The sequence below is a fragment of the Carassius auratus genome, chromosome 7, assembly GCF_003368295.1.
Source record: "Carassius auratus strain Wakin chromosome 7, ASM336829v1, whole genome shotgun sequence".
Taxonomy (NCBI): Eukaryota; Metazoa; Chordata; class Actinopteri; order Cypriniformes; family Cyprinidae; genus Carassius; species Carassius auratus.
Genome location: NC_039249.1, coordinates 17,060,251 through 17,074,429, shown reverse-complemented (window position 1 = coordinate 17,074,429; position 14,179 = coordinate 17,060,251). Strand labels below are relative to the sequence as shown.

The 14,179-nt window shown below is 38.7% G+C and overlaps 1 protein-coding gene across 3 annotated transcripts in view; it reads left to right on the top strand.

The window, feature by feature from the left end:
- ambra1a (autophagy/beclin-1 regulator 1a) overlaps window positions 1-14,179 on the top strand; it is a 71,805-nt gene that overhangs the window by 35,244 nt on the left and 22,382 nt on the right. For all 3 annotated transcript variants that reach the window (XM_026267713.1, XM_026267714.1, XM_026267715.1), the window contains 2 exons: window positions 3,115-3,303; window positions 4,328-4,482. In XM_026267713.1, coding sequence (XP_026123498.1) covers window positions 3,115-3,303; window positions 4,328-4,482 — 344 coding nt within the window. The remainder of the gene's footprint in view (window positions 1-3,114; window positions 3,304-4,327; window positions 4,483-14,179) is intronic.

Sequence of the window (14,179 nt, the reverse complement as noted above, 5' to 3'; positions counted from 1 at the left end):
CAAGTGGATCACTGCACTACATATAAACTATATTCTTTGGTGTATTCTCCTGTCAAAATAATGGAGTTCATTTGGAATTGTTCAGCTTTTTAGAACAAGCTGAAGATTTCTCCAGTAGTGGGCAGAGCTAATGCACAAATGGCAATTTCATTGGCTGGCGCTGCTCTATTACTGTGCCTGTTTTGATTTCAGCAGATCAGCTCAACCGAACACAGACAACGTGATTAATATTCATGAACCCAGCAGCTCATTAATCTGTAGTGCATTGTATATTGTTAGTATGGTAGTAGAATTTGTATTATCTTTTAATAAAAATTAATTAAATAATTAAATAATTAATATTATCTATTACTATTTTTATTTGTATTTTTTACAGAAACTGTGAAGGACTAACAATATCTTAAGAATCACCATCAGTTAAAATAACAAATATGCATTCTTACATGGTTAAGTTTTAGTTCTAATCAATAAAGTTATATCATTAAATTGTGCTTAATTATCATCATCATTATCATATCATAATTGTGCTTAATTGTCCTTAATAATACCATTATATAATGCTTGATTGACTAAGAAGCTAAGATTTAAGAAACTGTGCTATTTTACAGAGATAAGCTGATTGTAATGTGTGTGTCTGTGTGTGTGAAATAATTCTGGCGAGTAAACAAAAAAATGTACTAGCCAATGGAGATTATATTGCGAAGGTGTGCGTAGAGGGTTGTTAAGGTCCAGGGTCACATATAATTATTTGCCTACAACCCACCAAAATAAGAGCTAGCTAATTTTAGGTTTGAAAATGCTGAAAATTCATATATATAAAAGAAAATAAGAATATTCAAATGTAAATATTAGCATTGTATTTTTAAATGTTCTATAAAATAATTGTATTTTTATTTAATACTCACATTTTATATTAAAATATAATAGTATTAACACACTTTATTTATTAATTTATGTATTATTTTATATTTATAAAAAAAAGTGCAACGATACTGTTATTGCCATTATTAATCTTATATTTTTATTTATTTATTGATCATTATTGTGCAGTGTAAGCAACAAACCAAATCTCCAGGTGCTCTCATGAGAACTAGACTGAAATGACTTATGTGCACCTCTGAATATAGGTAAGAGACAGGGGGCATTTTCAAAAATTCAGGTGATTATTATTTTATTTGATTGATTTCTGTGTGATACACACTTGATCATGGAATGCAAATACCACATTCAAAACTGCAGGTGGTGACTTTTCATCATCACTCATTTGTTTGTTTGATCAAAAGCCAGTTTCCCTCTTCCTCTCTCCCAGCTCCTGTTGGCCTGCAGTGAATGAGTGGGCATGAGTGACTGTGGGTGGATGGACGTGTGAGAGTGAAATGCAGGTCTTGCTGGGCAGCAGCCTCATCACTTTCACTAAATTACTGTCCTGTTTAATTAACACACTCCTGCTTAAATCTCCCCTCCTGTTCTCTCAGACTCTCTTGACCTTACTCGGTGAACACATGCACACAGATACACAAACACACACTGGGTGATTAAAACAAATCCATCTTTCTAAATGTGCATAATGACTTTCAGTCACCTGCCAAACTCACCTGCTCTTGTTTAGCTTGTGCCCTCACACTTTTTCCAGTGCCATCCACACGCACACTCGCTCTCCAGCGAAATGACAAATACTTCAATCACACGCACACATTCAAAATCACAAATAGCCCTAATTACACCTCCCACACACACACACCTGATGCTTTATTCAGAGACCTCTGTGCAATGACACACGTTGATGCACGAGGCCAGAGCAGCACGTTATTGTTCCGTTAATGGTTTGAATAAGTCGCTTCATCTAAAGTTGTTTTAAATCAGCTGTCTCAGCTTAATCACATTTGTGTTGTAATATCCCTGTTGTTTATACAGTTTTTGTTTCCTGAATATTACTACCATTCTGTGTGTTGAGAGATGGCTTCATCAGGATGCAAATTGCCATGGAAACAGTAAAGGATTATGCATTTTGTGTTACAGAAAATGAAAACAGGAATAAAAATTTATTTTGGAGTTGACATGTGGTTTCCAAAGCCGAAACATTATAATTTTCTCTCTGCATCCTCCTTGGCAGAAAGGTAGTACTAGATGTGATTTATATATATATATATATATATATATGTGTGTGTGTGTGTGTGTGTGTGTGTGTGTGAGAGAGAGAGGTTTATGTGCTCTCTCTCTCTCTCTCTCTCTCTCTCTCTCTCTCTCTCTTATTCATTAGTGTGGGCTGAACAGATGTGGCATTCTGTTAGTCACTTTTATTGCGGCTCAACTTATGGCAATTCTGCAGCTTTTGCTAATTTAGCAAAAAGATTGTTACACAGAGTACTGCTGTGTGCAAACAGAGATTTGGATGCAAAATATAAATCTGGCAGTTGCAAAGGCTGACAATGCAATCAGTTTTTGGCCAATTTTACGAGCATGCTAGTTTAATGTCCTTGCTCTAAAGAGTGGAGTTTAATGTTTAGTTTAAATACAGCAGGTATGCTTTGCAATATTTGACATTTAAAGCTCCTTTTTCACTCCATTTTTCACTACTCCAAAACAAAATGTATGTGTTGGTTTGGACTAGATATGTGAATGTTTTGCAGTCATAATAGTATTGGTATGTAAATGTAAAATTTTAATATCAGTCCAGTGTGTGAAAGTGGCCATTATATTTTATCTAATACATTATGTTCAAATTATCATGTGACTGCACATTACTTCTCGTTGGCTCACCTATTCTTAAACACAAATAGATGAACTGTTTATTCACAGTATGTAGACTTTTACCATAATCTACCATAATCTACCATTTAGCTTTTATAGAAAGATCAGAAAGGTTGTTTTATTTTTTTAGCTGTACGTATTTTTGAATATTTTCAAAGCCGTTTTAATCTGTATATGATGTTTGGTGTTATTTGAAGCATGTAATGTAATCAGTCTGGAAAAAATGTAGATTAATACGGTATCTAATATTGACCAATATACATTGCCTTCAAAATCCAAATAATCATTGGTTATCATTATCAGGCGCAGTTTCCATATTTAATTTAATTCAATTTAGACTTTTGTGTCTGATTTCTTTTTTAGCATCGGTGAATGTGTTGGTGCCCAACTGTAAGATCTACAATGATGCGAGCTGTGACATCTCAGCAGACGGGCAGCTGCTGGCTGTGTTCATTCCCAGCAGTCAAAGGGGTTTTCCTGATGAGGGCATCCTGGCTGTGTACTCCCTGGCCCCACACAACCTGGGAGAGATGCTCTACTCCAAGAGATTTGGTGAGTGACCCTGAGACATGAACCGCTCGACCTCATGAGAGCTGCTAGTTTGTAAAAACAAGACTCTCCAATCCCCAGTGCTGACAAGGGTTTAAGACACTGATTGAGCCATCAGAGCTGAAATTATTTTAAACTTGTGCTTAATTCAATGGAATGCAAAGGGACACGGCTGTTTGCATTGTGCTCTCACTTTCCCTCTAATTGGCTGAACAGACAGCAGTGATGGAGCTATTTTAGAGGCAACTTTAATTAGATAGTCCCCATTTAAAAGCCAAATGAAGGCAGGGCTGGGACCAGGCTGCTAATGGAAACCAATGATGAGGAAGTATGAGTCCTGTTTATTTTAGATTAAAGTGATTTGAAACGCTGTTCTCTCTCTCTCCCTCTCTTTCTCTCTATGTGGGTTGGTCATCACCATTGGCTGTACAGGCCTCAAGGAACTATCATTCATCCTATCCAGTAACAGTGGATTAATGAGCGCAATCAACCAGGGTCCTCAATACTAAATCGTTCATTTCCATTTGCTGATCACATCACTAGCACTCTTTGGCTCATGCACACGCCAAGTGAGGCTGATTTCTAAAGTTAAATGGCTATGAAATTCAATTAGGTTTTAGGATGAAAAATTATATTAGCTATAATTACAGTCTGAGTAGGTCTAGGTGTGAACTTTTCTAATTTCACGCTTGACAGATTGGTCTGAATGCTCTGGTTATAACATTTACAGCAATTAATAATGTACAAAATTAACATTTTTGTATTAATAGGGGTCAAAATACATTTCCTGGATTTTCTAAATTTTAATTCAGTTTTTTTCACAATAGGCTTACTGCCATGATTTGACCGTTTATATGAAGTTACTGCTTAGCTAGCTCATTCAGTGCATTGCTTTATTATATTATCACGCTAGTCCTGTGTCCTAGTCTTGTTGAAATTATTGTTTCAAACAATTGTGGTGATTTTCTAATGGCTTGGCTCAGCCTGTAGTTTTTTTAGTCAATGTTTCCATGCGCATTTGTCCCAGGTCCAAACGCCATCTCTGTCAGTTTGTCTCCGATGGGTCGTTACGTGATGGTGGGACTGGCGTCTCGCCGCATCCTGCTGCATCAGGTCACCGATCACATGGTGGCACAGGTCTTCAGACTGCAGCAGCCCCACGGAGGAGAGACGTCCATGAGGGTATGTCACCGCTGACCTCACATCTCCTTTAGAGACTGTCACCAATATATATACTAAATACATGGTGACCATGTCTTATGACAAAAGAAAGCACTATTTGTTTCTAGAAATCTAAACCACCATACCTCCTTAAAATTAAATGATGACTGTAAAATTTAAATGTATCTTACAATTAAAAAAAAAAAAAATTAGATGGCCTTCTTATATAGGATGTTAGTTATTGAGTGTAATAAATTGATCAAGGTCAACAAATAAAAATCAGCTGCTGCCAATAGCCTCGTGGGCAGCACACTGATGTATAGCACTGTCCGGACTTCACTTCCCATCTCATTACTGTCTTGTCATAATAAAGGCAAAAACGGCAAACATAAATCTTAAAAATAAATTCATTAAATAGACACTTTTAAATAATAAAAATAGTCAACAAATAATAAAAAAGCTTTCTAACAACAGGACTTCCATCTAAATATTTATAACATAAAAGTACTGTATTTTTCCAAATGAAATCTCTAATATTCCATTTAAATGTTTTCCAAATCACTCTCAAAGTGAAGACTCCAGACGGGCCACAAAACCCATTTAATTCACTTTGTTTTTCTCTATTTTAGTAAATTGAGTCATTCCTTTCATCATGTTTGATTATTGTGATGTTTAGTTATTACTGGTGGTCTGCCCTATGTAGATCAGCTTGTGCTCTCTACAGCAGAGGGGGGAGCCTGGGCTTTAGAAAAGCCTTTGAGTAGGAACCTGACCTAGATACGCTCTCTGAGAAATAGAGAGGGAGAGAGAAGTGGGAAAACTGTGTGTTTGTGTGGAGCGAAGGCCATAAATGGAAATATCTACATGGTTGACTTTTGTTTTTGTAAGCTGTGTTCATGGCAGGATTCTGAACGTGGATTAATTTGAGAGCGATGGCGCAAGAGAGCTTCATTTTTATCCTTGCTCAGTCTCTAAACATGCAACACCAAATCTCTCTTCACAGAGGTTAGAATGACGATTGTTCATGTTTTTATGGGTCTTTGTGGTTATTTCATCAGTGCTCCCCACTCAAGTCTCTGTGTGTTTCTTGCTGAGCCTAATTATCGGGAAGTCGTGGCTTAATGGTTAGAGGGTTGCGGGTTCTAGTCTCGGGCCGGACGGAATTGTGGGTGGGGGGAGTGCATGTACAGTTCTCTCTCCACCTTCAATACCATGACTTAGGTGCCCTTGAGCAAGGCATCGAACCCCCAACTGCTCCCCGGGCGCCGCAGCATAAATGGCTGCCCACTGCTCCGGGTGTGTGCTCACAGTGTGTGTGTGTGTTCACTGCTCTGTGTGTGTGCGCATTTCAGATGGGTTAAATGCAGAGCACAAATTCTGAGTATGGGTCACCATACTTGGCTGAATGTCACTTCACCTTCACCTCACCTTTGTATTAAAAATATACAGCTTCCTTTTAATTAGACTGCTCACCAATAGTAGTAGTAGTTCACCAGTGTAGTTCTTACAATAATGTCTTAATCAGAAACTGTGATGGTCTTAAAGGAGGTTAGTACCATCGTTACTGCTGCTGGAGCGGTATTTAAAATATAATCCATTCATGAATTAAGTCTCTCTTAATGGCCCTCTCAAGCACTCTTTCTCAGCTCTAATGGGTATTGTACATCACTACCAGAGGACAATGCTGCACTGTTATGTCCTGTATGAGATAATGATGAGTCTTTGAGCTTTACAGGTCTGCCTCCCAACTGTCAGCCTTTCACATATCTCTGTGTGACATATTTTTAACTGCTTTCATTTAACTTTTCTCTGCATTCTATGTGAGACTGAGATAAAAGTTTCTTGAACAACTAATGAACCGCTTAAACATCATTGTAGGAACTGCAAAAACTAACAGTAGCCGCTCGCATCAAATTCAAGGTACTGATGCTTGCCTACAAGACAACCACTGGCACGGCACCAACATACATAAACTCACTGGTTAAATCTTATGTGCCCTCCAGAAGTTTGCACTCTGCAAGTGAACGATGCATTGTGGTGCCATCCCGAAGAGGTTCAAAATCACTCTCACTGACCTTTTCATGGACTGTGTCCAGCTGGTGGAATGACCTCCCAATCTCAATTCGTATAGCTGAGTCTTTACTCATTTTCAAAAAACATCTAAAGACTCATCTTTTTTGCCAGCACTTAACCAACTAATACTAGCACTTTTCCTTTTCTTGTCTTTCATATAAAAAATAAAAAAAACACCCTGGCTATGCGTTCAGTACTAGACTAACTGTTGTTGTTCTCTTGTTGACCTGACTCCTTCTATTGTTCTCATTTGTAAGTCTCTTTGGATAAAAGCATCTGCTAAAATGATTAAAATGAATAAATGTAAAAACCAGAACCATTTGGACTGTTAGATTAATTTAAGAGCTCAGGTTTTCTATGTGCTATTGTTGCTAAAAGATTTTTTTAGGAACTTCATTTACAATGCTTCCAAAAAGGATAAAATGTCACAGTGTGTGTTAAATAGCCTAAATGAACTTGTGTTAACAATATAATTAGAACTAACAATATAATTAAATTTTTTTTATATGAACAATTCCAGTATAAAATGGGACAGCAACCTTTATATCAAACATTTTCAAATCGTCCACAGCTGAGCGATGCGGAGGCTGATCTGCTCCAGAGCGTGTGAAGTGAATGCGATGAACGAAGTCATTTTCAGATGAAAACATTTAACTTTTTATAGACCGTAGTATCAGTAAGATCTGGCGGTATCGGTTCTGCTTTCGGTACTGGAAGGAAAAAATTTATGTACTATGTATTTTTCCTTAAAGGGGGGGTGAAATGCTATTTCATGCATACTGAGTTTTTTACACTGTTAAAGAGTTGGATTCCCATGCTAAACATGGACAAAGTTTCAAAAATTAAGTTGTACGTTTGAAGGAGTATTTCTGTTCCAAAAATACTCCTTCCGGTTTTTCACAAGTTTCGGAAAGTTTTTTTCGAGTATGGCTCTGTGTGACGTTAGATGGAGCGGAATTTCCTTATATGGGTGCTAAGGGCGCGTTTGCCGGAAGAGCGCGCGCTCCCGTATAGCAGAGCACTGAGAGCACAACAGGCATTCGCTGATCAGAGCGAGAACGTCGCGAAATGTCACAAAAGAAGTGTGTTTTTGGTTGCCAGGGCAAGACAACCCTGCACAGATTACCAAAAGAGAAATAGCATTAAGGGACCAGTGGATGGAGTTTATTTTTACAGAGCATCAACGGAGTTGTGCAAGTGTTTGTGTTTGTTCCCCTGCATTTCGAAGATGCTTGTTTTACAAACAAGGCCCAGGTTGACGCTGGATTTGCACATCGTTTATTTCTTAAGGATAATGCAATCCCAACGAAAAAGGGTCACGATCGTGTGTTGGAACCCCAGGCGGTGAGTAAAACTGCTTCAAATATCTCTGTGTTGTTAACTTAGCTATCGGCGTGTAAGCACATCAAATAAACAACATGCGATGTTGTCATCAAACTGCACGAGTAAAACTGCTTCAAATATCTCTGTGTTGTTAACTTAGCTATCAGCGCGTAAGCACATCAAGTAAACAACATGCGATGTTGTTATCAAACTGCACTTTCCACATGTACAGCTTAAAAAAAAAAAAAAAAAAAAAGACGACAAAGTGGAACTTAGTCATTTTCCAAAACCGCTAAGCAAATATATACAGTTTCAGTACATACCACATAGAGAAGCATTTGCTGATGCTGCTCTTGTTAAATTTCAGCCTCTGGATCTGTGTCACAGCTTCCAGACTCGCTCAACACAAAATCCTACTCGCGCTCGTGATACTTAGGCTCCGCCCACACATCATGCCTCTAGGCGCTCGTGTTTTTCCGGGAAAAATCGGTACAGACTATCTTTCTCTTATGAATATAATAAAACTAAAGACTTTTTGGAGTTATGAAGGATGCAGTACTACTCTATAGGTACTCAAGATTAACAGGATATTGAGTGAAAACGAGCATTTCACCCCCCCCTTTAATAATGTTATCATGCACATTTTATCTCACCAAACATTTCTAATGTGCAATCATATTAAGACGTTTGTCTGTGAGATCTGCGAGATCTCTCATGCGCGCCGTGGAGGCTGTCTGTCAGTCACACACACACACACACAAGAACGAGCGCAGCGCACGCACAGACATAACAGTATGAAAACTTGCGCTTGATAATAAAGAGTGATGATGGCGAAGAGATTTGCTTTTAAAATGTTATCGTGCACATTTTTATCTTACCAAACATTTCTAATTTGCAATATTAAGACGTTTGTCTGTGAGATCTGCGAGATCTCTCATGCGCACCACGGAGGCTGTCTGTCAGTCACACACACACACACACACAACAAGTACAAGCGTGGCGCACACACAAATGCATAAGGGGCCATTCACATATCACGTCTTTTGCACACTCAAGTTCGCAAATACAAATTTCCGCGTCTTCATGGAGAGAGCAGGTCATGGTTGCTTAGCAACGGCAGACTCCTCAGGAGCAAAAGTGCCGAAGGCTTTGGGGAAAAAAAATCAGAAAGCGGTGTGCCTAGGGTTTTCCATGCGTTTTTAGACGCAATATGTGAATGGCCCCTTACAGTACGAAAACTCCCGCATAATACAAAAAGTGGCGATTGGGAGACAGAAAAACTTTCAAAAGTATGGTTATACTTCACTAGAGTTGATGCAGACAACGCTGGTTGTCATAAGTGCTACAACATTTTTGCATGTAAGGGCGGAAACACAAGCAATCTGTCAAAGCATCTTTCAAAAGTGCATTATGTGCAGACAGAGAAAGTTTTCGACTACCTAACACAACACAAAGTACCGATAAGAATACCGTTAAAGTACCTGACCGTTAAGGAGTATTGGTAGGAGTAGTAATACCTAGGGCTGGGCGATATATAAAAAAAAAATGATATCTCGATATTGTCAAAATCTTTACGATATTCAATATATATCTCGATATGTTTGCATTTACATTTAAATAATAAAAAAAACCTGATTTTCTTTTTCCCATTAAAAAAACAAAAACATTTTTTAGATTAAACTGCTAATTTAAGCAGTTAAAAAAATCTAGACCAAGAGATCACTTTTAATTAAATTTTAATTTAATTTTTATTAAGAGAAGCTCTGTGGCATGAAACTATGTTCCTATGTACATTAAAAACCCTCTTAGATGAGGAGCTAGTTGCTGAAGCACATAGCTATTTCTTATACATAAATATATATAAATTAATACCAAAGACTTTTGCATTCTCTCTGTCAATATTATGGAAACTGGTAAACATATCAGTGAAATTCCCCAATAGTAATTCCAAATGGCCATGTTTCTCAATTCAAACATCAGCGGTCGAGTAAGTGCATTTATTTTGCGATCACAAATGCAAACTATACAGTTGAGATCTCACGACAGAACACAGACCGGCTGAACGACGCTTTCATTAGACCGCTCAATTCCACCTTGTTATTAGTGTTTTCAGATTATCGTCAGCGGCTATTCCGCAATTAGCAGTGAGCACGTGCGCATGGTTGCCAGATTGCTTAAAATAAGCAAACACCGGGCAGAAAATGTATTCTTGTAACAGTGGAGCTCTGATTCGGAGATTTAAACTCTTGTTATCTGGCAACCGCTATCATTAAGCTCTCGTAGTAGAGGGGCATAGAGCAGTCAGCAGTTACAGCTTCCTTTTTTGGACATTCGGCGCGTTCTTTTGGGAAAGTATGCTTGAATTTGAAATATTCGATATTCCCGATGTATTCAAATTTTACATCGTCGTCAAAATTATTCCGATACTATTGCTAATATTCGATATATCGCCCAGCCCTAGTAATACCGTTAAAACCTTAATGATACCCATCCCTAATTTTAACACGTGACTGAATTACAGTTAATGCCACGGCACCCCAGCGCCAGTACACGCGGTGGTAATGCCCATTTAGGCTGTCCACCTACTGTATTAACCACTTTATACATTTGCAACATCTTTACAGGGTGGCTGATTTCAACTATAGCCATTGCAACAGCAGGTTTGGTGCATTTCATTGTCTGTGTTTTCAGCTTTTATGACTATTTGTTTATAGAGAAGTTTCTCACTCCAGGTATGTTTATTTATTAGTTTCTGTCATTTTCCATTCTATAAATATGTTCTGTTTCCCCTCATGTCTTTATTTACATTTATATTTACTTTTAATCATTTAGCAGACGCTTTTATCCAAAGTGACTTTCAAATGAGGAGAACAATAGAAGCAATCAGACGAGCCAGAGAGCAACAGTTTACAAGTGCTGTGACAAGTCTCAGTCTAGCACAGTACATATAGTTAGGTTTTTGAATAGAACAGGTAAGTGCTAGTATTAGTTCATTAGGTTTTGGGAAAAGAGATGTCTTTGGATGTTTTTTTTTTTTTTAATTCAAAGATAAACTGACATAAGTAGGTCATTCCACCAGCTGAGCACAATCCAAGAAAAGGTCTGTGACCGTTTTTTTTGTGCCTTTTTGGGATGGTACCAATAGGCGTCGTTCACTTGCAGAACCCAAGCTTCTGGAGGGTGCATAAGTTGGAACTAGCGAGTTTAGGTATATTGGTGCAGTGCCAGTTGTTGTCTTGGATGCACACATCAGTACCTTGAATTTGATGCAAACAGCTACTGGTAGCCAGTGTAAACTGATGAAGAAGGGTGTAATGGGAGCTTTTTTTTTGCTTGTTAAAAAACACTCTCGCTGCTGCATTCTGGATCAGTTGCAGAGGCTTGATAGTACATGCAGGAAGGCCCACCAAGAGAGCATTACAATAGCCCAGCCCAGAGAGAACAAGAGTACTGATAGGAAGAGTCTAATCTTCCTAATGTTGTATAAGGCAAATCTGCAGAACCGGGCCATTGTTGCAATATGGTGTGTCAATCTGAACTGATCATCATTCACAACTCCAAGGTTCCTGGCTGTCCTGAAAGGAGTTATGGTTAACGAATCCAGCTCTATAGATAAGTTGGGATGAAGTGCTGGGTTGGCTCAGACCACAAGCAGTTCTCTCTTAGCAAAGTTGAGTTGAAGGTGATGGTCCCTCATAGGCATGGGACGGTATAAGATTTTGACGGTAGGATAAACTTCAGCAAAAATATCACTGTTTCATGGTATCACGCCATTGTTGTAACAGCTCTGAAATGTGTTATTGTGTGTGTGTTTTCAGCTGGACACAATACATTTTGTTGTTGAGCAACATACAGAATATTAAAAACAGTAAAATTTGTTTATTTTTTCTTTGATTTGTTTCCTAAAAAGAATTTTAAACCTAAACTTAACCTAAATCTGTAATTACAGTTATTTAATCTTAGTTATATAATTAATCTACATATCATTTATATAATTTCATATCATTTAGTTATATAATATTCATACACATAATTTGATTTAATAATAAACCTATTTTAAGCAAAAACAGAATGTTCTTACAAGCTTGAAATTATAACATTCCTGAATGAAACAAATGAATGAAATGCATATTCACTCTCTGACAGCAGGAGGCGCTTCTGAAACAGCAGATACAGACCAGATACAGCGCTTCCATTAGTTACAGCTGTAAACAAACACTGCTTTAATATGAACTATACAGAGAAGAGATAAAAGGAAAATACCTTTTATCTCTTTTCAGAAGACAGTAAGCTCCCCTCAGAAACACATTCTTATAACCCCCAAATCTATATCGAGGATTTACTTCCAATAGTTTGTGCATCATGAACAGTGAGTGATCTGCATGCTACAGTATTTTGAAATATGAATGATGGTGTGTTCATTTTCAAATAGCGGTTCACCTTGACAACGGTAATCGGTGTGGACAGGAGGATCTGGTGGTTAACTGTGTCAGAAGCAGCAGACAGATCCAGCAAGATGAGTGCTGAGGATTTGGAAGCTGCTCTTGCCAGTCGCAGGGCTTCAGTGACCGAGAGCAGGGCAGTCTCAGTTGAGTGGCCGCATTTGAAGCCAGACTGATTTTTGTCCATGAGGTTGTTCTGTGCAAGGATCATAGAGAGTTGGTTGAACACAACTTGGTCATTTGTATGTGAGTGGGGTTAGGATCAAGTGGACAGGTAGTAGGATGATTGGAAAGGATAAGTTTGGAAACGTCCATCTCTGAGAGTGGAGAAAAGGAGGAGAGAGAGTGTGTATTTGTTGTTATGAGTTTATCATCATGAAGGAGGACAGAGGAGAGAAAGTTTTGTAAAGTGTGTCAGAACTGTCGTTCATTTTTTGTGGTAGTATGTCATTTTAGCAGTGGAGAAATTTGCAGAGAAGGAAGAGAGGAGTAAGGAGCACACACTAAGTTTGAGTTTTTTTTTATTTGTGCCATTTCCTCTCTGCAGCCCTGAGTCTAGAGTACTGTTCACAGAGCACTTCACACAGCCAGGGCAGGGCAGAGGGGCTAGTACATGCTGGTCTGCCAAAAGTTGTTTAAGCAAGATATTAGAGTGGAGCAGAGAGTGCCGGTAGCACCGTTTGTGTCCAGTGCTGAAAACTGAGAGGGTGAAGGAAGTGAGGATGAAACCGTAGAGGATAGGCAAGAGGGAGAGAGAGAGTGTACAGTAGGTTATGCTGAAAGGTGACCTGCAGAGGAGTGTGTGCTATGTCAGGAGTTAGTATGAGGATAGAAGTGATGAGGAAGTGGTCTAAGGCAGTGGTTCTCAACCACATTCCTGGAGGACCCCCATCACTGCACTTTTTACATGTCTCCTTAATCAAACACACCTGATTCAGGTCACCTGGTCATTAGTAGAGATTCACAGACTTGAAATGGATGTGTCAGACAAAGGAGACATGCAAAATGTGCAGTCATGGAGGGTCCTTTAGTTACACACAATGGAGTAACAGCAGTGTTATCAGTGGAGCAATAGCATGTGTAGATGAGGTCCAGTTGGTTATCTGATTTGTGAGTAGCTGTAGTAGACACTTGCTTGAGATCAAATGAGGTGAGCAGAGTGTGGAAGTCAGCAGCCTGGGGTTTTAGGTGGATGTTGAAGTCACCGAGCAGTACCAGAGGTTTGATAGCAGCCAATCCAACTCCTCCAAGAAGTTTCCCAATTGACCTTGGGGATGATAAACAACTACAAATTGGATTTTTTGAGTGTGGGTAATAGTAATTGCATGTGATTCAAATGAACTGTTGCCTGTAATAGATGGTAGAAGATCGAATTTCCATTCATTTGAGATAAGTAGGCCGGTACCTCCAATCCATCCAATTTTGCAAAGAGTGTGGTAAAAAGTGAAATTAGTGGAGAGGGCTGCAGGACTGGCAGTGTCCTCGGGTTTGATCCAAGTCTCAGTTAGGGCCATGAGGTTGAGAACTGAATGAGTAGCAATAGAACAAATGAATTCTGCTTTGTTTACAGCAGACCAAAATGGAATAGAGAGTGAAGTAGTAGAGGACATAGTGATAGGGTGTCTTTCTGAGTGTTAGAAGTAATAGTAGAGATTTGAAAGCCCATAGCGAGTACAATTGCCTAAACAAGTATATGAGAAGCAGCTGTATAAAAAGTAAAGAAAGGCAGAAAGCAATTCTCAAGTGCCTTATCTGTGTCTTTGCTCGGTGTTGCACAGGTAGAGTCCATGGTCTTTACACTCGTAGGTCTTCACTCGAGGAGGCTTCACATAAGGACTAACCAATTTTATACTCGCCTAAATACTCATTATTGAAGTCTA